Source organism: Gopherus flavomarginatus, chromosome 21 (genome assembly GCF_025201925.1).
Source record: "Gopherus flavomarginatus isolate rGopFla2 chromosome 21, rGopFla2.mat.asm, whole genome shotgun sequence".
Lineage (NCBI taxonomy): Eukaryota > Metazoa > Chordata > Testudines > Testudinidae > Gopherus > Gopherus flavomarginatus.
In genome coordinates this window covers 11,292,401-11,317,521 of record NC_066637.1, presented here as the reverse complement: position 1 = coordinate 11,317,521, position 25,121 = coordinate 11,292,401, and the positions used below count along the sequence as shown (strand labels likewise).

The 25,121-nt window shown below is 45.0% G+C and overlaps 2 protein-coding genes across 4 annotated transcripts in view; both read right to left on the bottom strand.

Annotated features, from left to right (window-relative positions):
• Positions 1 to 392: 392 nt before the first annotated feature.
• On the bottom strand, positions 393 to 15,881 carry PGD (phosphogluconate dehydrogenase). Its single transcript, XM_050931867.1, has 13 exons — positions 15,792 to 15,881; positions 13,456 to 13,531; positions 12,809 to 12,988; positions 12,214 to 12,279; positions 10,755 to 10,873; positions 9,335 to 9,408; positions 8,652 to 8,782; positions 7,727 to 7,916; positions 4,635 to 4,765; positions 3,440 to 3,573; positions 2,946 to 3,045; positions 1,014 to 1,136; positions 393 to 678 (listed from the first exon to the last, which is right to left on the bottom strand). The coding sequence occupies exons 1-13, from the start codon at positions 15,797 to 15,799 to the stop codon at positions 559 to 561; spliced, it is 1,452 nt and encodes a 483-aa protein (XP_050787824.1). The 5' UTR covers positions 15,800 to 15,881; the 3' UTR covers positions 393 to 558.
• Positions 15,882 to 17,450: 1,569 nt separating this feature from the next.
• KIF1B (kinesin family member 1B) overlaps positions 17,451 to 25,121 on the bottom strand; it is a 138,073-nt gene continuing 130,402 nt past the window's right edge. For all 3 annotated transcript variants that reach the window (XM_050931862.1, XM_050931863.1, XM_050931864.1), the window contains 5 exons: positions 24,786 to 24,935; positions 24,067 to 24,259; positions 23,182 to 23,300; positions 22,315 to 22,350; positions 17,451 to 19,962 (listed from right to left, as the gene is read on the bottom strand). In XM_050931862.1, the coding sequence (XP_050787819.1) occupies positions 19,899 to 19,962; positions 22,315 to 22,350; positions 23,182 to 23,300; positions 24,067 to 24,259; positions 24,786 to 24,935 (562 nt within the window). In that variant the 3' untranslated portion in view covers positions 17,451 to 19,898. The remainder of the gene's footprint in view (positions 19,963 to 22,314; positions 22,351 to 23,181; positions 23,301 to 24,066; positions 24,260 to 24,785; positions 24,936 to 25,121) is intronic.

Sequence of the window (25,121 nt, the reverse complement as noted above, 5' to 3'; positions counted from 1 at the left end):
TTGGAACCAAACTGGTTTGAATCCATCCTAGATCAACTCAGCTCTTCTTCTTTCCAAGGGAGATATGTGGAGCTCAAGATGGTAAAGGTAGAGGAAAGCTTGCTTTAAAATAAGTCCTTTAGAACCAAGTTCTTGCCTGTTCTGAATGGACATTAAAAACCTCATAGCACTTTAATTACCTCCCTCCACCATTGTGCAGTGTTGCTTTGCATTGACGGTTTGCCACTTTCCACCTATTGTTGTTCTTTATCTATATGATTAGTGACGCTCTTAAGGCTCGTGAACAATAAGAATACAAATTATGAATGGGGCATTAAATGTGTTCCAGTACGTGTTTCTGGCCATCTGAGCTGAGAGAGGGAAAAGCAGAAAGAGAAGAAAACACCCCACAATACATTTATAAGTGAGTTTATTTGCCTTCCTTATAAGACACATACATACAAGTTATTATAAAAGTGCCCAGACAAATTCTAGCCAAATACAGTATAAGTAAAGGGTTGCCATCAAGAGGAATGTCTCAGATCTACAGTATCTTGGCTTCCAGATGAAATATTTCTACTAGGCATTGTAGGATGAAGAGGATACGTTTCCTCCATGACCTGTCCAGTTAGTATGGATAAATTCCCCTGGTTTCCATAACAGTTCATAGGTATGAGCACCAAAGTAATCACGCTGTGCCTAGATGATGAAACACACAGGAACAACACAGTCAAATACCAACGTCACTGAGATATTGCACCTTACATCCCACCTCTGTATGTAGGTATCTATTTAGGTTCTCATACCAAGCCCATTGCCATAGTGTCTGAGTGACATCCATTTTAAAAGAAATATATGGGATTTAGGGCAAATCTTATAAAGTGAACACCCAGGAATAATGCATAGAAGAGGTGGCAATACAGAATAAAGGCTTTTGGGAGGTGATTCTTCACACACTGATGTGCTGTTTTTTTCTCCCCCTTGGGCTGAAATTTCAGCCTCACAGGTCTCAGTGTGGAATCTCAGGTGCTTACCTGAATCAGGTTAGCTGGCAGCATCTCATGCCTGTACCCATCATAAAAGGAAAGTGCTGTAGTGAAGCAGGGCATAGGGATGCCAATCTGGACTCCAGTGCTGATCACACGTCGCCAGGAGTCCTGATGGAGAACAAAGAGAAAGAAGGAAACAGACTGCTTAGCCAGCAGAACACAGGACTACAGCAGAGGTTACTGGTCTCTAGTCTAATGGCATGTTCCTATTGGCAATCATGACCCTGGATCAAGTGAGCAGATTTTCCAACCAGTATACATAAACAAAAGCAGTTCAGAGTGCTGCCTAGCAGGACAAAATTGACAAACAAGACACACACAGTATACAAAATCAGATCTAAAACTCAGGCACGAACTCTGCTCTTTCACATATGCAGGGAGAACAAATTCCAAAGAGAAGAATAAAATAAGCAGAACACTGAGCAAACAAGGCATCTTCAGTAATCCTAATGAAAAAGAACACAGTGACTCCCCAAGGACATAAGAGACCAGCACATCGCTTCAGAAAGGTATGTGGACAATCTTTTGATTTAGCTGGGGATTGGTCCTGCTTTGAGCAGGGGGTTGGACTAGATGACCTCCTGAGGTCCCTTCCAACCCTGATATTCTATGATTTTGTCTCAACATTAAATCATTTAGTAACGTGCATAAGATATTCAGCTTTAGTGAATGGAATTGAGTCATAGTAAAATGACTCAATTGGCCAGACATTCTGTTTATAGTTCTAACTGGACTCATCTTCTACCCAGATCAGAACACTTTATTTGGACAGTCCGAGGTCTAGTGAATGAAGAGCCTAGTACATTGCTGGTACTATGCTACTGCATACACTAACAGCAGAATTTTTTAGCTACAAACTTGTAATCCAAATTCTGCACAGCAGGCCCCTTCCAAGGCCAAAGGCATGGTCAGTGGTGAGAATGAGGTTTCACTTTGTTAGAGAAAAGACAAAAAAAAAAAATCTAGGACTACTGCTGCACCCCTCTCTGATGATTTCACATAAAAATGGAGTGGCAAACTTAACAGTTTATGGTTGCTACTAATGGAACTCCCAGGATGAGGAACTGATTGAATGGGTGTCAGCAAATTACATTTTCGAAACTGACGAGTCACAGTAGCTGAGGATGAATTAATGTGAATTATGGGCAAAGCTACAAAGAACTGAACATCTGTTTGCCAGTATATTACTTCTGGGGAAATCATATTAATACTTTGTGACACTCAAGGAGACAGTGTGTTACATTTGACACTTTATGGCAAGTCTAGAAGAGTTACCCTCTGAAGTACATCATCACCTCCAAGTCCTATAGTTTAGGAAGAGTTCAGTTCAGCTCTTGATACATTTGGATATCAAAATTATAGGGCAGTAACTTTACCCATTACAGTCAAACTCACTCCCTTTTTTCCTTTATTTAGATATAATACCTCCATCTTTCTGATGAGATGGAAATGAAATGTCTTGATTTCATGCGGGCATTTTTACAACAGTGTGGGTGTTATCGTTGGTGTCCAGGCCAAATTCTAATTTGGATAATTAGATTTTGCCTCACTATGGTTACAGTGGTGCAGTTTCAACTGGTTATGATTATGTTTCACTTCCTGTTCTACGTTGCACACAGTGGTAGTGCTAAACAGCTATCATGGATGTCCCACCATGGAGATGCTGCATTTCAGTGGTGGATGAGTGATTCCTAGATGCATATATTGTATTCACACGCACACACGCAAACTCAAAGCATTTTAGGATTACCTAAAGCTCTTTGGGATTAAGGGTGTTATATAGAAGATGTTTTAAAGACTCTCTGCCCTCTCTCTTTTTGGACCTAACCACACTGCAGAAGGGGTGTTTTGGGGAACAACTGGAATGTACTAGGTTTATAAATTGTTGCTTTTGTGCTCTCCCTTCTTCAGACACACCTGACAGTCCTCCACAGCCTTCTTAAAGAAGTCGTCCAATAGCAGGTTCTGGAGATTGGGGTTTCGGTCAAAAGCATCTTTGATCTTCCCCAGGAATGCACTAAACAGGACAGACAAAAAGCTGGAATTAGATATCAGTGGTGGGAGCTGTGAATGGCCTAGAATCCAAGGGACTAAGGACCGGGATTTTACAGGCAGCCAGAAAGGCACAGAGTTTAAAGAATTCAACCAATCAACAGATTCCAAACACCAACACCTAGAGGCAAATGACAAAGTGAAAAAATGCAAAGGAGATCAGCAGTGGCTGAGCAACATATAAACTTTACATCAGGTTGCACAAGTTCCAGTGTTGACTTGGGCAGCAGCATCCCAGTATCATATTAGCAGATAAAATATGGGAGATCTTCCACAGAGATCTCTGAATGGGCCAGTCCAGCACAGGGCAAACCAAACTGCTCTCTGGTCAGCATTCCCTGCCCCAATTGCTCTCCTACCTTCTGATGATGCAGCCTCCCCTCCACATCAATGCAATGCCACCGTAGTTAATTGTCCAGCCAAATTCTTTGGCTGCCTGTCTCAGCAGCATGAAGCCTTGAGCATAGGAGATAATCTTGGAGGCATACAGTGCCTAAAGAGAGACATCAGATTTAGGGAAGCAGCCCACAAACTCTGATGGAAAAACTTTGCAATCTGATCCAAAAGCAGAGCACACAAGTCCCACCAAGGTCTGTCTCAGGGGCAACACTCCAGTTATATGTAAGAAACTCACTCACTGGATTCCAAACATTCCTAACTACTACCTCTGATGGTCTAAGCCTTTTCAATCTCACAGTTCAAAAGAATATAGTTGATCCAGGTCAAGAGATACTTGATAATCTCTCTCCTATGCAGTTCGGACGGCTAACATCAAAATACCACCATTTTCTTGCATTAGTGCTACCCTCATCTATTACTTGAAGAAAAAGATACAATCAAATTCTACTTAGTTTTAGTCAGGGTTGGGGTTTTGCTTGGGTTTGGGTTTTTTGGGTAGTAGTAATTTCCTCCAGAATGTATGGGTACCACAGAAAAGGAGACTGCTAAAAGAGCAAGTAAGCACTCTTCACTTAATCTGGATCATGCACCGGAACACACACATACATCTTTTTGTCTCCTTTTATTCCCTGAGCCTTTTGCCAGGCAGATTTTCCTGCAATAATAAATATTTGGCACTTCTTTAGCACATTCCATCTCAGAAGCTCAATGTGCTCTGTAAGTGTTAATAAATGTAACCTCTGCAATGGGCAGAAAGTGAAATACCATCTCCATTGTACAAATAGGGAAATGGAGACACAAAAAGGTGACGTGAACTGCCCAAAGTCACACACTGAGTTAGTGACTAGACTAGGAAGAGCAACTGGTTCCCAGTCTTGTGCCTGTATCATCCTTCATTCCAACTGGGATCTTTCTCTGGTCCATGAACAAGTTCCCCATTAACCATATTTTATTGCACCTCAGTTGGCATACAGTGGGAGAAATGGGCAAGACATGACAGGTGGTCATCCAGAGCAGGCTCCAATGGCTGGAGACAGGGAGAGCACAAGAGCACAGCCAGCACGTGTCCCACTCAGAATCCCGGGCTCACAGCAGCCAACCTCACTTTGTCCCTGCAGTTCTAATGCAGTGCTCTGGCTAGGAGCCCTGACTCACCTTGCGAATATCTTCCAGAAATGCCTTCTTGTTCCCACTGAATTGAGTCATTTTGGGCCCATCCAACCGTTTGCTGGCCTGTACCCTCTCATCCTTGAGGGAAGACAAGCACCGTGCAAAGACAGCCTCACCTTTACTCAGAGAAGGAAAGAGAAGACATTTAACAAGAACAAGCCAAACAATAAGGTCTTTCTAGCCTATCGCATGCAGAGCCAAGACATGGGGACAGGTGTTTATAGAGATGGGATGACAGCAGCAGGCCACACTGCCATGCAAGGAAGGTCAGGTTTATGAATGACAGAGGACTCCCACTGGCCACACCAAAAGGAATTTCCTCTGTCTCCAGGGATAGGATCTTTTATCAAGCACCTCCTGGCAGGTGATTCACAGTGTGGGACTGAGTCTCCACAATCTAATCTAGCCAGAGAACTCATGTTCAATAGAGGATCATAAGAAATGGAGAGGGGAGGATCTAAAAATAGCACAAAGTGAGGAGTGGAGGAGGAGAGAGAGGGAGAGTAGTCCACACCCTGAGATCTGGAGAGTCCAAAGAAAGGAAGGTGGCTTCCAAGACACCATTTACTTTTTGGATGAATTATCTGAATGTCAGGAAGGAGGGATCAATTGGCCAGAAACACAGCCACTGGCCAATTGATCCCTGCTAGAGCAGTTTTGGGCAGCATTGCTTGGCCTGACTGAGACTTCTTAAAACAATGTAAGGCATCTACTATATGACAGGGGTCCTGGACAGAAATAATCAATGTTTCCTTATTTGTGAAAGGAACTTCAATCTTTTGGTCTTAGTTTCCTTCATCCGTAAAATACAGACAATTTTGTATCACAGTATAGTCTCCTAACCCCACCTCTCCCTAAGATAAAGAAATACTTGCACAGTGCTTTGAAGGTGAGAAGCACTTACACAAATACCCAGTATGACGCACATTAATTGGAGATGCTTTTCTAGGAAATCCCCAGCACACACAAAAATGCTGCAGACAAACATTAAAAATAAATCTACTTGATAGGGGAAGTGAAAATTTTTATCTGTTAAGACTTTAGGTCTGGCAGTCAGAGGCCCATGCAAGATTCGTACAACATCAATAAGCAAGGTAGGGAGCTGCATTCCTCAGAGTGCTGTAGAAGCAAGCAATATCATCAACTCTTGCATGGAAGCCAGAACCCTGAATTCTTGTCTTGGCAGATAAGTAAAGGCAAAACTAACTCACAGATATGTTATTTTAAAGTGTATTCATTTGTAATTTAAGTCTGTACAGATATTCAGGGAAGGAACTGGGAATTTAAACAGTTTCCTTTACTTTTTAGCATTTGAGGTCACCTTTCAGGGGACTGACAGAAATATGAAATCATGTAAGAGTTTCCTTCTTCCTTTACAATGAATCTCCAGTTACAAAAAAAGTCTCTCTTTCATACTCCTGTGAATGAGTCATAGGTTTGCACAGAACTTCCCTGTCGCAGGTTAACATACTTCATCATAATCAGAATTAGCCACTCCTTTTCATTCTTGCCCAACCCGTTTCCTTCTGCTTTATTGTGGAGGGAGCATGACTCTGCTATTGCAGGGAGGAAGTTGCAAGTCACCCTGATGCATGGAGAAAGATGTAGCAACTGCATTAAGAATGTCCAGTATTTGCACAGGGGTTGTTGTGAAGCACACTCCACAAACCACTCCTGCAGCACAGAATTATATCTGGGTAATGCCTACACCCTTGATCCTTGCAAAAGCAGGAGCCCAAGCAAGGGAACTTTACCAAACAAATGGAGGACGCAACAATTTTAAAGTAAACAAATCTCAGAGATTTAAAGCTCTGGTACAATATTTAAATTATTGAACAAATAGCAGCCTCAGCCCTACTTTGTAAAAATGTTTTTTGCTGCAATACAGCCAATCTTCTCCAATAAACTGGATTCAGCTGGCCACAGAGGAAGCGATCAGTACAATTTATCTTGTAAAGCAAGGGGGTTAGCAAAACAAGAGGGGAGGGAAGAGGAGGTAGGGAAAAGAGCAGGAAAAATAAAGCAAACTCTGACAACAGATGGAACTTCCCAAAGTTAAAGTCCACACTAGAGTTTGTAGTATGAATTTAAACACATCTGTAACATAGTTGGGGTGTCTACTGCTAACACACCTGCGATTTCACAGCTGTGTTCAGAAACTATGCTAGAGACAACCATCAGTGGTAGGTGGGTAATTATGTAGGTATCTGCATATGTGGGTGGCTATTTTTCAGGCACAATTTAGGGGCCTGACCCAAAGCCTACTGAAGTCAATGAAAAGATTCCCACTTGACTTGAATGGGCTTTGGGTCAGACCCCAAGCTAACCAAAGTAGTTTAAAGAAAATTCTGTTCACATTGCATAGAGAAACCATGCAAACAATCATCATGTTGGAACACAGATGGCAACTATGCTTCTTACAGATAAATGCTCAAAATCCATTTTCAAAGACAGATGGGGGGGTTAGTGCTGTTCAAGCCATAGTGCAGACAAGGCCTAACTGTCCCTGTCTAGTCAGATCGATACTATCACATGGAAGTGGGGGAGAAGAAAGTTACATGGATGGTGGAAAAATAATTCCTACATCTTCAGGAAGATGCAAGTTATTCTGAAGCCATAGCAGAAATACAAGTTTCTTATTCCACACATTTTCAAGACTGTGATATGACTTAGCATCGGGCACCGGGGGAGGACAGAGTACTGAGAACAGGGCTGAACCAAACTAGAGTGGTAAATATTAAAAACCCTCTCCCATGTCTGAGTCTGGTACTGAGTCACCACCAGCTAAAGAACTAGCAAATACCATGGGAGGGTGGGGAGGGGGAGAAGAGTGTTGACAGTACAAGTGGGATACATGATTAGGGAGAACTCCCACAGAAGGTAAGCAAAGAGTAGGAAGTAGTTTGCCCTACTGTCAAAGGACAAAAAAGCCTTAACTGTTAGATCAGGGATAATGGAGACAGAATCACCTTCATCATAGGCTTATCCCCTCTACTGCTAAGTGTTCCATGGCTAGCATGCTGTTAGGCCAGTAGAACAAGAGACAGTAAAATCAGTCAGACTGACAAGTCAGTTACCGATGAGCGTGACAGGAACTCCGTATTCTAGGGCTGAGATGGCTGTCCACTTCCCAGTGCCTTTTTGACCTGCACTGTCCTTGATCTTTGGGAGCAGGTGTTTGCCATCAGAGTCCCTGAACTTGAGGATGTTAGCTGTGATTTCGATCAGGAAAGAGTCCAGCTCTGTCTTATTCCATTCTCCGAACACCTTGATGGAGAAACCAACAATGGGATTGCAAGAGAGATACTCACCCAAGTTAAAATTACTGGCACCCCTTCAAACACACTGACAATCTTAGCCCATTTACCAGGCAACTACTTAACAGCTCAGAAGAGGAACTAGCACATCCCCATGTCAGAGGTACCCCAGGTGCATGGAGCTGCAAAGCAGCCATCTCCAAACAGAAACCTGCAGGCATATTCTAGCCTGATACTACAATCTTGAGCCATACGGGGAGTGGAAACGCCTCATTCCATGACACCACACTCTTGGAACTTTGACTATTTATGGCTCATCCCAAGATTAATCGGGTCTCTATAAGGATTAGCTACCCACATTAGCTACCCACCCTGCTTTAAGGGATCTCTGTGACCTACATTATTGGCTCATATGGAGGAAGTTCATTATCTCCCAAGTCAAGGAACAAGGGAACAACAAGTAGAAACACTTCAATTCCCACCAAGACAGATTATTTCTCAGGGAAGGAGGCACATGGGGAATGAAAGATCTGAGGCAATAGTCTAAAAGTGTTCAAGATTTAAGACCCACCTTAGTTGGTGCCCATGGACATTGCCCCACTGGCCCTAGCAGAAGGATAGAGGATTCTACTACAGACATTACTTATGCTCCATCCTAATTGCCTTCAAAGCAGAGCAGTCACCTACTAGGTCTCAGGGCAAAGCTGAAAGACTGGAAAGAGAGGGAAGAAAGGCTGTGGCTCACCGTTGCCATCTCATCATGTTCCATGCCCAGTATATCCTTCATCAGGTGGTAGGCCTCACAGATCAGCTGCATGTCTCCATATTCAATCCCATTGTGCACCATCTTCACAAAGTGCCCGGCACCTTCTTCTCCTACCTGCCAAAGAAACATCACAGGGTGCCTTCAGACACGCTGCTGCCACCGCAACTAAATACCTGCCCATAGTTTCCCTTTGCTTAGTATGGCTTTGTGAGTTTAGTACTAGGGAAAGGCAGCCTGGACACATCAAAGCTTGGTTTGTGTGTAGATACTGCGTGGCAGCTTCCCTCACATCACCCCAGCAATGTGCCCCATCTGGGATGAGAGGGGAGTTCATTCTCTACAACCAATTCTTTCCGTGGTCTCTGCTGAAACTGTTAAAAAGGGAAATATCTGTGATAGTGGCTTCAGTGCTGTGGACATTAATTCACGTGGACAGAGAGTATGTGAAGGGTGAAGTACCACAGAACTGCAAATCTGTACTGGGTGCAGCAGACTGAAGGATCAATGCAAAAAGTACCCCTGCTTTGTTAAACGATACATTTGTAGTGTGTGTGCACGTGTTACACACACACACACACACACACACACACACACTTCAGTGGCCTAAACACCCATGTGATGGATCTAATCACATTCCAAGGTCTATCAATGTCTGTCAGTACTTGCCCAGTCACAACAGGGTTCCCCAGTGTTCACTTTAGCAGCGACACTTTGAAATATCTTCTTGATGTGAGGCCTATGGAGAGGAATGATATAATTCAGCAGCCACAGAAACATTACAACAGGAAATTTATTCATGTCATACTACCACTGTAACTCACCCCCAGACCAGATGGGGAGAGGGGAATTGGCTACCAGACATCTCCATCAAAATCACAATAAAGGCAAAATGTCTCAAGAATTAGCCACATCATGCAGGAAATAGCAAACTGCACAAGTTGTGCATTTATACAGTGCCTTGTAGAGGAGGCTGTCAATGCACTTCACAAAGGTGGCAACTATTATCCCATCTATTTTGCAGATGGGGAAGCTGAGGCAGAGATAGATTAAATGCCATGCCCAAGGTCATATAATGAGTCAGTGGCAGAGCCTGAACAGAACCCAGATTATTTGGCTTGCTGCCCTACACATTAACCACAACATCAGTCTTAGCTGATTTGGAAGGGGAGAAGGAGGCAGCTTAATGAATGTTAACTGGGAGGTTGTGCCAAGCAAATGATATGGTATGAAAGAACACTAAGTCAGGAGTGGGTGAAAGGAGCCACCTGAGAGGAGCATGAACATAGAATGGGGTGCAGGAAGAGAGGAGGACAGAGTTCTAGGTGGGGATGGAAGAAATGAACAACCTTTATCCACAAGTTTAAGATGAAAAACTTGGCACCATCAAGGTGGAACAGGCTGATCTGAGAGATAAAGCTGGTGTGAAGCGACAGGACTTTTCAGTTTCTAAAAGCTGTCTTTTCCTTGAGCCAAGAATAGGCCCAGAAAACAAAATGTCTTTCCAGACATACAGGAAAAAAAAATCACTAGGCACAGATCCCCAAAGGGTCATTGCTGCACCGCCCCTTCCAGTGACATGTGGGTGGGAGAAGGAGCTGGATCGAGAGCCATGTTTGTGTGCAAGAATCATGCATCCTAGAACAGTTTGGAGACACTGAAGAGCCAACTAAGCCTCCTTTGAGCTATAAGTCCCTGCAGCAGCTCCTGTTGGTACCTGTGTTATAACTAGCAATTTCTCAGCTGGCATGGAGTCCCAAGAGAGTCAGTTAAAGGTCTCAGGTCTCTCTGGTCAGGTTCCTCATTCTCCTCTCCCCATGACTATGCCCTGTACAGCTGATGCCTTCACCTGCACACCACTGAGAAGAAAACTGGGTAAGCCTTGACTGCCATGAACAGCCAGGACTGCCTGTGACCTCAGCTGAGCTGAGAGGTCCTGAGCCCCCAGGAAACATTAATTGTCTCTTGATATCAACACCCCCCCACCTTCACCAGTACCCTCTGCTCCAACACCCAGAGAAGACTTCATTATTATATGACCAGTCTACAAGAGGAGCTGATGGGAATGGGAGGGCTGATTCTTACCAAGCCTCTTTGTCTCCTCCTGGCATGAGCGAGGGTCCATACCTGGCACCCTCCTCTCCCCCACTAACACCGCTTCCTACGAACAAGATGCCCTTTTCCCGGAGTTCTTTACAGCGCCTCTGAATGGGAGAGAAAGAAATGGTATTCAACAAAAACTTTTCTGAAACAGAGGAGGGGGAATCCTTCATTTTACTTCAAACACTCATGGAGCCAGGACAGAGACGGCACCATTTGGACCCAAAAATATTTTTTTCAGTTCTGCTTTGGTCATGGCAATATGTGGCATCAAAGAGGAACATACACACAGGCTGCACTTTGAACATTAGCAAACTTCCCGTTGCTCCTCCACTGATATGGGTTCTTGCAAAGGGAAGATAAGGACTTGGCCCTCTGTGTGTGAAAATGTCACATGTTGGCAAATGGGATGCAGGGCTTGTAAAGGCTCAGAGCCTTAGATGCTAGGTGATACGTGCTGTATACAAAGATATGAGTGTGCCGGGGGTGCAATAAACCCCAAGAGGAGCCAATGAGCCCATTAGATAGAGAGAAAGAGAACACTCCATCATGAACACTGATGCTCTCTCCATGGGAGGATGACATAGTCTAGTAACCTGAGCTCAGGACTAGGAGCTAGAAATTCCTGAATATTAATCCTGAATCTGACAGTGGTTTCTTCTGTAGCTTTGGGCAAGTCACAAGGTCTCTGCCTTGGTTTCTTTATCTGGGATGATAATATCAACATTCCTCTTGGGGCACTGCGAGGATTAATCCATGTTTGTGAGGTGCTCTAAGATACCCAGGGAAAATATACTATAGACAGGACATCATCATTGGCTTGTTTAACTGGCCTCTGTTATTCCACAAACAAGGCAAAAGGAACAACTGACTCAATGCATGTCAGGTATTCATTACCAGCACAGCCATCTCTTGGCACATGGCAGTTTTATCCAACTGAATTATTCCTGTACTAGTCCCATGCTCATGGGATACATGGCCAGTGGAATGACACCAATATTGCCTTTTAGCATATATTCTATGACCTCATGTTCCTGTCAGGTAACAGGTCTGCTATAAGCATCCTGGCTTCCTCAACTCTCCTTGACAAAGTTTGAGACTCTGGAGCGTCAGAGATTAGAACAGATGCATTTTCAAAGGGGCTTCATTCTAATGAGGCCAGTGTTTTTATTGCTATATTTCTGGACACAAACATACACCTTTTATGGGTCTGCTCCTATAAGAAGGACCTAGCAACCCTAAAATAGCTCTTTAACAGGTCGGTCAGTAAGGAGGCTCCACTGCAAACAGAATTTGGTTTGGTTCCTCTCGTACAGGAGGGTAAAAGGCATCCATGTATACAGCAGTCCTGTTTCACCCATTTCTGGGAGGAAAGGACCACTGGCAAGGCATTCTCAGTCCATTCACCTAGAGGAAAGGGTCTAGAAGGCAGCATCAGGCTTACCGTGGTGTCCCTGTACTCTGAATTCCCTCCATCAATTATGATGTCTCCCGCTTCCAGCAATGGCACCTGCAACCAGAAAAGAAAAAATAAAATTAATCTGCATTATTTGGTCCATGTAGGAAAAACTTAGATCTGACCTGCAACTGAGATCCCTGAAAGGTCAGAGTGAACTCATCAGAACCTGTTCCGGATGTTATTGCCTTAATCACAAGCAACTCCCTTTTAGGGGCCAGATTTATTAAAGGTTCATCACTAGATTGGGCTCCTCAACAACAGAATCCAAAGGATAAAACAAGGGGAGGGTTGTGTGTGTGTGTGTGTTTTCCCCATCTATAAAGCAGTCACATCATCATATCTACTTAGGAGTAATTAGTGTCTGTAAAGTTATTTGAGATGCGTCTAGCAATCAAACCTTTATTTTAAGGCATTCTTCTAACTGATTTTAATCCCCATGGATTCTCATCTTCAAGTGACTTTAAGCAATGCCAAGTTAGCAGTCTATGAGATTGTCTCTGCAACAACGGGAAGGTGGAACTGGCATGTGGGCAGCAAAGAACAAGGGGCCAATAGTAGCTAGGAGGGAAACTATCCTCACCAGACTTTTGATGAAGTCATCCACTGCACTTCCAGCTTTCACCAGCAAGATGATCCGACGGGGCTTTTTCAGTTTGGAGACCATCTCCTGTAGACTGTGAGCCCCAATCACTTTGGTTCCCTTGGCCTCATTGACCAGAAAAGCATCCACTTTGGACACCGTCCTGTTAAACGCACAGACCTGGGAAAGCAAGAAACCCTATCCGTGACACCTCCAAATGTGATGTTGTCCGTATCAATCAATAGTCAGCTAGCTCCAGCATTACGCACTTCTCTCCTGCTTCTGCCCTCCAAGAAACTACGTCAGTGCTACTCCTGCAGCTTTGCTGTATGTTTCTGCATTACGTTCAATCACTAACGGATGTTCCAAGTGCAATTGCAACCCCCGAAGGATAGACTGATGTCTAACAAATCCATGTGTGATCTCAATTCCTGGCTAGACACAGATGAGTACAACCCTCTCCTCCAATCCCTTTCCTTTATGAGCAGCAACAACAAAGACTGTGATAAAAAGGAAAGAATCTGAACTCAGGACACTGTTCATGTACACCACCTCCCACAAAAATTAAAATGCCCAGCTGCTGCTTTTGGACACTAAGGATTCAGCCCTTGGGAATGACAATTAATTCCCCAATTTCCTTCACTCACCACAAAGCCATGGTCGTTCATGTTTAAAATCAGGTTCTGACCCATTACGGCGAGTCCAATCAAAGCAATGTCAGCTCTGAAAAGTAGAATAACAACAAATCAATAGCAAAAAGATTTCAACTGTCATTAACAATGATCCTTTCATGGTCTACCAGGCTATTCTGTTCCCCTGCACTGTTCCGTGAACCTGTGCTGGTGAGAGTGTACATATATTCTCCCTGCTTACATACATTATAGTGCACTCTATATTACATTGTGAGCCCACACGATTAACTGATTCTGGTCTTAGGCAGAGACAGTGGAGTGGTGAACACAGCAGAGCTGTCCAGAGTGCATACCAAGTGATCTTGAGCTGCCAGGATCCCTTCCCAACTACCAAGGCAAACAAACTCTGGAAGGAAGAGAGAAGGAAAATACCCCACACCCCAAGCAACTAGAGAGGAGGAGCAAGAGGTGATACTGTGCCAAATACGCTCAGAATGAGCAGCCCAATATCCCAACAAAGAGCTGGAGTGCTCACACTGTGGCAGTGCAGCCCCAGCCAATGGCACTGTATGACAACATCTGGACATCACTTCACATTTCTGTATTTTGCTGCATCTCCAACATGTGCCAAGGAGGCTCTCCATGGCTGGTATCACTACCCCGGCAGGGGGTGGAGAAGGGAATGAAGCAGTGCGGAGACTGGTTTAAAGAGAGCTAATGGGGACATGAGGGGCTGACAAAAGGAGAAACAGATCCCATCCCTGTTTCAGGATGACAGGGCAATTTTCACAGGGTCAGGGCTCCACACCCAGCAGCACCTGGATTTTGCCTCAGGCCTCTGATAAAGCATATTGGTCCACTTCAACTGGCAGAAATCCAGCTCACTAAGCCATCTGGCTATCATGTCCTTTCCCCCCACATCCTGTGGTTTGCTGCACAGGACGCTGAAGAAAGAAGTTGGGAGGAACTACCAGAGCCACCAGCTTCCCCAAGCTCTGCAAGGTAGAGAGATGAGCTACCTTATACAGAGAGAGACTTCTGTGCAGAAGTCTTGATAAGAATGATGTCTGCCCTGTCCCCTCTTCACTCTGCCAGGAATCTTCTCTCTCTTCCACACCAGCTTGATGGTTCACCTGATTATCCATTTGTTTTGGGAGTCATTCTGGCCCCCTACCCCGACCTCTGAGGCTGATAATTAAAGGCTGTATTGTATATTCTAGAGAAAGATCAGCAAGGGAGGACATTTGTCTCCAAGCTCAGCACCCTGAAATACCCAACATTTCAGAAGGAGAGTAGTACTGCCCCAGCACAGATTCACAACCTGTCTCCTGTTCTGTTCATGCTCTTGAATTCCTTTGCCCTGTACAGGTCCATCTGTAAGGAGTTACCAATAGGGCAATATATTTGGCAACACTTTTCTGGTGAGTAATGCTTCCCAATTTATTAAGTCAAGAAAAAAAAGAAAGGTGAAATAATTGACAAGAATTTCAGCCAGAGGCTACAAAGTGACCACTTATTTTCTAACTCTATTTGCACATGCATCTAGATGACAAACTGAATTAGTAAACTGACTACTCTGTTAGCATGAAGCTTGAGTGCCATTAAGGAAGTCACTGAAGGCAACAATCCAGCTCTCATCAAATTCTGATGCCCTCTCACCTGAGAACGCTAAGCAGAACTCTTCACTGCCACCCTCCTCAATCCTACCCAAGAGTGGCCCAGGTCAGTGGTTCCTGGGCATCACTGTGGGATGGGCAAAATGAGCCCATAAGACTCAGGTCAAAGTCTGAGCAAGGTGGTTCCGGTCCCCAGGGGGGGCAGACGGGAAATCCTCCTCTCAGCCCCAAGGGAAAACCTGACTCTCAGACTTTAAGGCCACAAGGGACTGTCTGTGTTCCCCAAGTCCAGTAGTTTTCAACCTGTGATCCATGGACCCCAGTGGTCTGTGACTATGTCCAAGATTTCCAAAGGGGCCCACGCCTCCAGCTGGAATTTTTTAGGGGTCCACAAATTAAAAAGTTGAAAACCATTAACCAGGTCTAACCTCCTGCACACGAAACTCCCCCCCGCGCCCCCAAACCATCCACACTTCTGAGCCAGCCAGAAAAGCAACCGCGCAAGGACGGCATCCTCGTACTCCGCCCGCCTGGTCATTCCCAGGGGCCGGGGCCTCGCCACCGCGGGGACCAGCCAGACCAGCGCGTTTAAGTCAAGGCCACGCACGACCCCGGCGCAGCCAGACGCGGACCGGGCGCCCCTGACCGCCTGGGTGCCGGGCGGCTACAGCGCTAGGCCGCCCAGGCCAGCAGCTCGCTCGGCGAAGGGTCCGCCCGCCCGCCCGCGGGACTCACTGTGCCATGGCGGCGGCGGCTCCCTTCGCTGGGCCGGTGGGTGACTGGGCAGGGAGCAGAGCGGCCGGACCGGCGGTACTGGCCAGCTCCGCTCCCATTGGCCCAACACCGCTTCCGCCTCTCGGGGGGCGGGACTTAGAGGTTTGTCCTCGGCTAGTTCCGCCCCATCTATGGACGGACGGCTCAGACCGGCCCAGCAGAGCGCCGATCTCATCGCCCTTCACTGAGGTTCCTCCCCCCCCTTCTGTCACTCACTCTTGCCCAGTGAAAGTGATTGAGGGTGGGGAAGGGGCTTAGGTGCAGGCTCTAGCGTAGGGCTAGAAAGAAGGGGGTCATGGCTAGGCCTTGAGGTGTGGGAGGGCTGCAATGGGGGGTGCAGCTAGGGAGGAGGGGCTTGGGGTGCAGGAGGGAGCTCCAGGCTGGGGTCAAGGGGTTTGGTGTGTAGGAGGGAGCTCAGAGCTGGGATACAGGCACCAGCTGGGGGGTGTGGGCTCTGGGGTAGGGCCAGAGATGAGGGGTTTGGGGTGCAGAAGACAGCTCAGGGCTGTGAGGTGTAAAGTAAAGGAGGGGGCTTGGGCTGGGATAGGAGTGTAGGAGGGGCTGGGGGCTCTGGGTGGGAGTTTGGATGCAGGGGGGTTCCAACCTGGGGCAGGGGGGTGGGGTGCAAGATCTGGGATGGAATTAGGGTGCAGGAGGTTCAGGGTCTGGGAATGAGTTAAGGTGCAGGTGGGGGTTCCAACCTGGGATAGGGGGCTCTGGTCTGGGCTCTGGCCAGGTGGCACTTACCTCGGGTGGCTCCCAATCTGTGGTGCAGTGGGGCTAAGGCAGGCTCCGTGCCTGCCCTGGTTCCATGCTGCTCCCAGAAGCATATCCAGCCCATAAGTGGCAGTACTGCTAGGCAGCTGGTTCCCATGGCTACAGGTTCCCTGCCAATGGGAGCTGCGGACTCAACCCTGGGGATGGGGACAGCATGCAGAGCTTCCCTGATTACCCCATGTTTAGACAGAAGACATGCCAGCTGCTTCCAGGGAGCTGCACAGAACCAGGACAGGCAAGAAGCCTATCTTAGCCCCGCTACACCACAGACCGGACTTTTAACAGCCTGATCAGCGGTGCTGACCAGAGCTGCCAAGGTCACCTTTCAACTGGGCATTCCGCTCAAAACCTGGATGCCTGGCAACTCTACTTGTGGGACTTAAGGAGCTGTAATATTTTAAGGAACTCACCACAGTTTTGAACAGTCAGAATTTTCATAAGGTTTTATACCTACTGGGACAGGGCCTTGAGAGTTTGACCCATGGGGAAGTCCATGCACGGCCGTCATGTTTGATACAGCTAGCACCTCAGTGCCAAATTTCAGTGGCCTCTATTTGAGGAGCTCCCAGTCACCTGTGACAACCACAACTAGACCTACTATGGTTAGCAACTTTTACACTAAAAGTGACTGAATAATTAGAACTGCCAGTCAATCATGTTTGAGGGGAATGGCAATAGAAAAGCTGGAGAAGGGTCTCTGACAAAACACCTGGAATCAGGCAGAGAGGAATGTCTATACTCCCTGAGTGAGCTTGTTCAGATCAGAGTTCAACAGCTCTCAGGGATCAAGCCAAGAAACTAATGGTAAAAAATAGTAGTGAAGAAAGCAGCGCACACAATGCCTGCTAATGCACTGGTTGTACCTTTATTGTTTCACCTTGTTCACTAACAGTTCAGTGGTGCAAGGTTACCATACACAGTTAGATATCTGCATTGCACACCTAAGGCTATACAGCAAATGGATCAGAATTAGTACAAATACATGAACTATATTTACATTTTGTATACTCAAGCTCCAAACATCAGATATATTTACAAAATAAAACATGAGAATGAAAATCAAATTAATATTGTACAGTGTTGCTGATGCACTCCTTTGCTGGGATGAGATCAGTTTGCAAAGAGATTTGTTCAAGAAGGCTACTTATGCTATATCGTGTCTGCCATGTATGGAGGACTTGAATAGGGAGATGGAAAGAAACACTGGTTAAAAAAAAATATAGTTATTTCAGTGCAACAGCATTTCTAACGTCCAAAGTCAAGAACATTAACAGACTGCACATGGAGTATGTGCTCCGAACAAGCAGAATGAAAATTAAGGCCTCATCCTGAGAAGTGCTGAGCATCCCATAACTTCCCCAATTCCCAACCCTTGGTTTCAACAGCAGCTAGGGATAGCTCAGTATGTCAGGTCAGGCCATTAATTTGGCAACATTAAAAACAGGTCTTATAACCCTCCAGTGCTAGACTCACAAGCTTGAGTGCACAGCTTCTCTCACTCATTGAAGCAAATTTAAAATTAATATTGACACAAGGTTAAGTAATCTGTTTAGTGTTAGATTGTTTTTAGGCCTCCAATACTTAGAACTCATAAATGGCCTTCTGAACAAAAATCTCTCATTTCTGTTCTCGAACAGCTGATGTTTCTGTTTAACAAGGAAGCACAAAATGAATACATTCCTGCTACGTACAGTACAGTTCAGACCACATACAGGGTAATTAGCCACAAAGGAGAGATGCAACACACACAAGTTAGAGTCCCATTTAAAGACATTCTGCAAACCTTCCAAGAGCAGCAGCATTAGTATCCTTCCTTTAAGCAGCAGGTTAAAAACTGCATCTTTAATAAAAAAGAAAAAAATCCAGACCACCACTAACACAAACTGATGCTATGTAAGTACCAGAGTGATGCATAGGCAGTATTAATTGCAGAGTACCAGCGGGTTCTATACCCAGGATAATGCTCTCTTCCTTATCTAATGTGCAATTAATTACAGATGTATAAATATACAATACATTACATAAAAAATTAAATATCCCTGTAAATTAGATAACAAGCAGCAGAAAGTAAAGTCTTTGCTTTGAAACACCTCACTGAGCAGTAGTAAAGATATTCGACATGCGCATGACAAACCTTCCCAATGGTTTGGAAATCCTCTCCCTTCCCTTCTGCATCCCAGGATAAAGGATTTTGTTTAAAAAAAATTAAAGTGCATCTCTAAAATACAGTTATCAATTCTTTTTAAAATAAAATGGCTTGTGGAACTTAAACACTAGTGTCATTTTCACTGGCCTTTGGGTCATTTCTTTCCTTCCATTATTTGATTAAATTAAATTAAAAACCCAAACTAGAGGTGTGCCTGCAATCTTAACTTTTTCCAAGGGACATCCTTTAGGATCAGTGCCCATGCTCAAAAGGTTGGCTGGCCCATGGCATGGTGCCCACTTTCCAGCAGCAAATCCCAAGAGCTGGCTGACTCCAGGGCAGCCTGCATGCAGATCAACCATCAAAACAGCTCAGGTGGATTTTTAAACTTCAGGAGGGGTGACAGTTTTCCCTGCCCCACATATTTTTTCCATTTTAAACTCTTTGGGCTAGAACAGGAAGCCTATACAAAAATATGAATTTCAATTAATTTAAAAAATCTAGTATTTTTCTACTTCTTAATTTAAAGGACCAAGGGAACACTGCCATTGCAGAGCAGAGCTCCATTACCAGTGAGAGACTCTAGAAGATTCAACATCTCTCTTGCATCAGACTGCAAGGTGGTACTGCCCCCTTTGAACTCTCTACAGATTATGGGGCTTTAGGAAATGTAGAAACTTAAAAATAGAATTTTACACTTCCAGTGACCTGTATGTAGATCAAAGATCAGGCCACCGGAAGCTGCCTGCAGTCCTCAAATATAGGAGTGTGAAATTTATGCAACACATTTGTAACATTGCAGTTCTGTAGTAATAAGATACCCATATGCCACCTCCCGTTTCCTAAGGAGGGTCCCTTAATCACGTTTATACATGATATATTTATAAATAAATACAATTTAGCGAATTTTCCAGCTTCTGGCCTATCCAAAGCAAAGACTTTGCAAACTAGTTTTGTTCTAGTTAAAAAAATTAAAAAAAAGTTCAGTGCGTCACATAATACCACCTCTAATCGTCACCATCCCTCCCCTTCTCAGAAAGGTCCCACCTTCGTTACCGATGGTGGCAGCAGCAGTAGTGACTTAGTGCTTAAAATTAACCTCTAGTTCATTCTTAGAACAGTCTTGAAATCTCCTTAACTCCAGCTCAGGGAGCTTCTTCCTGCACGGGCAGTCTTTGTTTGTGCACACACTGGAAGTGCATATTGTGTCTGTTACATAACAAAGAACATCATCACTGTGTTAGGGTCACACAATTAAAGAAGAAAATGCTACAAACAAATGCTTTCTGTGTGATGCTCTTGGGTCCCTATGACACTCCCTCACTGCAGATTCCTGTTCTGGAAGGAGTTAGGGGACTGCAGCAGAAAGGTGACCTCACAGCTTAGCTTAATTACCATCATGTAAGGTATAAATAGATGTCCTAGCAAGCATCAGACTTCATCTTCCTGCTTTTTTTTAAACTAAGCTTTTATGAGGTCCCACTATGCATTGCGCTTTGCCAGCAGAAGCAAAGCAGTGCATGAAGCTGGAATAAAGTTGCTCTATTGAGAATCCCTCATATTTCTGGCCATGGAAACTCCAGTGGGCAGCATGATTAGGTGACAAGGAGTGATCTGAATGAAAACTACCTTCCTGAGGTGGAGTGATCAGAGGACCTTTTCTTCTTGCATGTGCCTAGGATAATGCAATAAAACCCCTGTGCCACTCCCAAGGGCTATAAACTTAATGAGAGCTCTGTACATCCCTACTCCCCTGGCATTCCACTCCCCTGAGTAGCTGAAGTATAATGAAGGGGTTTTGATGGATGCTAAAAATAACTCCCCTGCAGCCACCAAGAAACCTAAGCTGGAAATTCACCTTCCAGAGAAAGGAAACTTACTGTGTCTTTGGTGGAAGGTTTGAAGGGGTAGGGGGTCAAGGTTTGTCTAAGAGACCTTATATCAAATTAGCAATAGCTGCTGCTGCCCAAGGGGAATCTTACAACAGGCACTTGTTACACACTGGTGACCAGGAATAGGAGTCTACTTGGTCTCTCTTCAGGAGGGACTATCCTCCTGCCCACACAATTTAGGGGAAAGGGCTGGAGGCAGCTGAAGAAAAGGAGGAGAAAGTGGTGGTGATACAAGCAGAGATGTGATCTTTTTCCCAAAGAGAAGCCAAAGCTCCCTCCCACCTTGAAGCATGCAGTGGCTGAAGAGTGCTGCAAGCACTAGGTTTCAAAGGAGACAGTGGAGAGAAGACAATATCCAATCTGATGATGGGAAAGTATTTGAATTGGAGAAAGGAGGGTGGTATGCACAAGGTGGGAGCAGGGAGGCCCTCATTTCAGGGGTACTCCAAGAGTATATGCCAGATGCATCTTTCAGAGCAGCTTTCCAGGCCATGCTGTTTCTGTTTTAAAGCTAATCAAACAGGGAAGGGAAAAAAAGTCACTGCTACAGTAACTCTCAAGACCAAAGAAAGGAAGAGAAAAAAGGGAAGCATCTCCCCATCCTTCTGATTAATTCCTGCATATGCTCAAGAGAACCACCACACAGGGATTTTTCCACTTCCCACTTTCCTTCATTAGCATCACCTCAAAGAAAAGACTGACCCCTTCAAATTACAGGATTTGCACCCAATGCTTCAGTGACAACCTCCTTTCCGAATCAGGAGGGACATGGCCACATTGCCTGCACATGGTTACCACATATGCCACCTGCTCTGCTTAAAAGAGAGGCAGAGAAGTGCTAATGTTTTGGAGAATTTTATAAATGAACAGTGCCAATCTAGACCCCTATGGCAAGAGCCCACAGGGCAGTTTCTTCCAGCCTGCTGCTACATCACTCAGGGTCTGCTTCTGTTCTCCTCCCATCAGTCTAGACAGCAGGAGACCTTGCTCTGACCTGCTGAATACCAACAACTCCTCTATCTCCAGAATTAACTCAAATTCCTGGATATTTGGGGTCTGAGATTCAAGTCCGACCTGGATGGGTTGACTTATCTTATGTGTCAGCTCTCACAGGGGGTTAAATGACAGACAAGACTAAGGAAGCCTCAAGAGCAGCGGCAGCTTCTAGCTGAGTAACACCACGTTTAGATGCTTACTAGGAACCATTTTTCCCTAGCCTAAGAATCTTGTCCTGAGGGCAGCATTGTGGTTACCGCAAAGTCATAAAATAAAGAAAAACCTAAAGCATTTCAGAAAGATAACACTGAGGACAGTGGTACAGACATCAAAGAGTCAGTTGGAATGGGAAACCAATAGTCTTAAGGAAAAGACAAAAAAATAAATCACTTTTCTTTTTGAAGTCGTGCAATATTCAGTGGATTCTTTTTTTGTTTTTTCCTTTTGTTTTGGCCACATGCTACTAATAGGATTCTCAGCACAGATGAAAAGAAAAAGGGGTAGGGTTAGAATAGCTAGAAAAGTGCTGAAGGAAGTAGGGAGGGAATGAAAGTTAAGCCACAGGATTACATACAAGAGAAACCATCAAGAATCACACAGAGAAATGAGAGGTAACACTTTATCTATCAGAAGGTGAGTTAGAACAGATGAGAATATCACATGGACTCAGTACTTCAGCAGGCCCGTGCGTCTTCGGGCCAGTTTTGACCTGCACAAAACAAAAGAAAAAAGGATTAGCTAGCTTGGATTAGATTGCCTCCTGAGCCTCATTCTTCCTCCCTCCTGGTCATTCTTTACCTTCTTTTCCAACACATTTCATCTATGCTTATTTTGCATTTTTTTTTTTTACCAAAAGGTAAAAATATTTAAGAGTGATAACTTGGTAGCTGTACTTGCTGCCCCAGTGTCCATGTGAGGGAGATGGAATCAGGTAGGAACTGCAGTTTAAGAGCTCCTCTCTCTATACCAGTAACAGTTGGGTTTTCAATGAACTTTTTAGTAAAATGAAAACTGATTTTTTTCTAGCGGTACTGTGTTACCATGCCTTCAAGGGAGAGCCAGGAACCTCCGTGGCCCAGCTGACAAGGTGGCACTTTCAGTGTGGGTTAGAATGCAGAGACTCTTGGGAGAAAGCCAGCAAGGGGAAGGAGGAGGGAGAGTTCTTCTGCATCACCCTACCATCTGACCAAACAGAGAAGCAGCCCAGACCTACCAGCAGCTAGGCAGTGAACAGTCTAATATATTTGTAAAAAGGGAGAAAGTCCAGGATGCCAAAGGCCATTTTAAGCTCTTCATATCTACATTACACACAGCATCCTGCATATATTTAAATGTAATTTGTCTAGTAAGAAGCTGGTGAACAGACAGCATCCACTGCACTTTCTAGACTTTAGGGCTGGCTTTTTTTTCCACATCAGTAGACTGAGTGCTCAGTGGAATCGGCTCCCCCATCACCTCAGAGCAAAATCTGCTAATCAATGCGACAAGCTGCCAGCCCACATCCCACTAACCACATCTCTCAGGCACAGCCGGTTCTTACCGTATTGTGCCAGCAAGAAGAGGGTTGAAGGCGTATAACCAGTCGTTCATATCTTTGTCATTGATGGCCTGGAGCAGGACCCCACGATGCTTTGTGCACACAGCAAAGGTATTGGGGGTCTGAAATATTTAAACAGACAGTTCTCAAGTAACCACGCCTGTAGATGCAAAGACTAGTTACACATGGGGTTAACATCTCTTCATTGCTACTGGAACATGCCTGTCCCAGCAGCAGTTTCCTAGGAGACATTCAGACAACGGACATACTTGTTTTCTTTCCTCCAGGATGCATTTGATGTGTTCAGTATATTGTTCAGCCCCGAAGCTATTAACAAGAGCGTATTTCACAGAGATGTTCCACTACTCAGGGACCCATATCCTAAGATAAAATCTTTGGGGCAGGGACTATTGTTTTGTTCTGTGTACACAGAACACAAGGGGGTCCTGGTACATTATGTGGACTCCAAGGCGCTACAATAATGCAAATAAAGCTATTGCAGTACATCAATTTGCTGTAGTCAATCTGCTATATAATGTATATGTGAGGGACTAGAGGAATCAGGGGACTGGTAAAGGGGGACACAGGCTTAAACTTCTCAGTCTGAATCCTGCCCATACTGGTGGTGACTGATAGTGGATCAGTCTCGGTCCAGCTCCCTTTAGGTTTGTATGCATATCACAAAAACCACCACTGCACTAACTGGGAGCCTTGCTGGCAGCCTCGGCAGAAACGTCAATGGCTGAACTACCATTGAAACTGATCCCACTAAATCCTAGAGATGGTTACCCCAATCACAGATCAGTCAGTTTGGCAGGGCAGCATCAACATTCTGCTCCTGTTCTGTGAATAAACAGAGGACTGCCATTTCCAGGCACTTACACTGACCTTCACCATTGCCTGCTGATCTTCGCTGTACTCCACCTGAGCGGTGGACAGGTTTATGATCCCCCTCTCCACAGGATCTTTGTCGCTGTTGTAAATGAAGACGTATGGACGGCGGACTATCACAAAGTGCTTGGCCCAGGAGCTGGAGAGTGGCTCCTTGAAGTGGAGGTACCCCTTCTTTGAGACCACAGAACTGAAGAAATAGACAAAGGGGAAATATACTTATCCAAGAAAGTATGAAGTGAATCAGCCCCTGCTAGGATGGCCCAATAACGGAGTGAAATGGCAATAAGGCTATAGGAACAGACCAGTGGCCCTACAGTCCTGTCTCCCATCCCAGCCAATGTCAGTTTCTTCAGAGGAAAGCTTAACCCCATCTCCCCATTCCAAAAGGACACCTAGCTACGCACACAGGACAAGTGATGCACAGAGAGCTATGCTGCCGTAACATGGATAAAACAGGTCAGATTCTATAGCAGAACTAGTTCCGTGCTTAAAACGTTTGCAGGATTGAGCATTATGGAAGACAGATCAACAGAACTCTTCCCTACCCTGCTAATAGCCTCTAAGTCTCTCGAAGGCTGCTGCTTTAGTGCTGATGGCAAATCTTGGTAGCTATTGTGTTCATCTTCCTCAGATGAGGCAAGACAACTGGAAACCTAAGAAAGCCCCTGCTTTAGAGAGCGCAGGAAAATTTGACACTGTAGCAACTGACTTACCCAGGTCTGATTTCCTCAATATCTGGAACAAGGTTCAGGAATTCATTCTTTCCAGCTCTGGCCAGGAAGGAGGTTTCCACTGTTGTAACCAGCTGGAATTGTTCCAACTCTGGGCACGGGCTGGAGGCACGGGAATTTGCTTCTGGAGTCCTTTTAACAAAAATGAAGCAGGAGAAAAGTAATCACTACAAAGCAACTGGTTGTGATAGCAGAACTGAAGGCATTTCTGAAGTTTGTCTTCTCGCATAAGATGCTCTTTTGTTCTGTCATGAGCCTGATCCACCAGTTCCAGAGTGATTATATGCCATGCCATGGCCCTTGGGAGCCTTTTGTACA

Coding starts and splice junctions, on each gene's coding strand:
- PGD (XM_050931867.1), bottom strand. Junction 4,766..7,726: donor AGTTCCTGTCACGCTCATCG/GTAACTGACTTG, acceptor CTCTGAGTAAAG/GTGAGGCTGTCTTTGCACGG. Junction 679..1,013: donor TGCCAGCTAACCTGATTCAG/GTAAGCACCTGA, acceptor TTCATCATCTAG/GCACAGCGTGATTACTTTGG.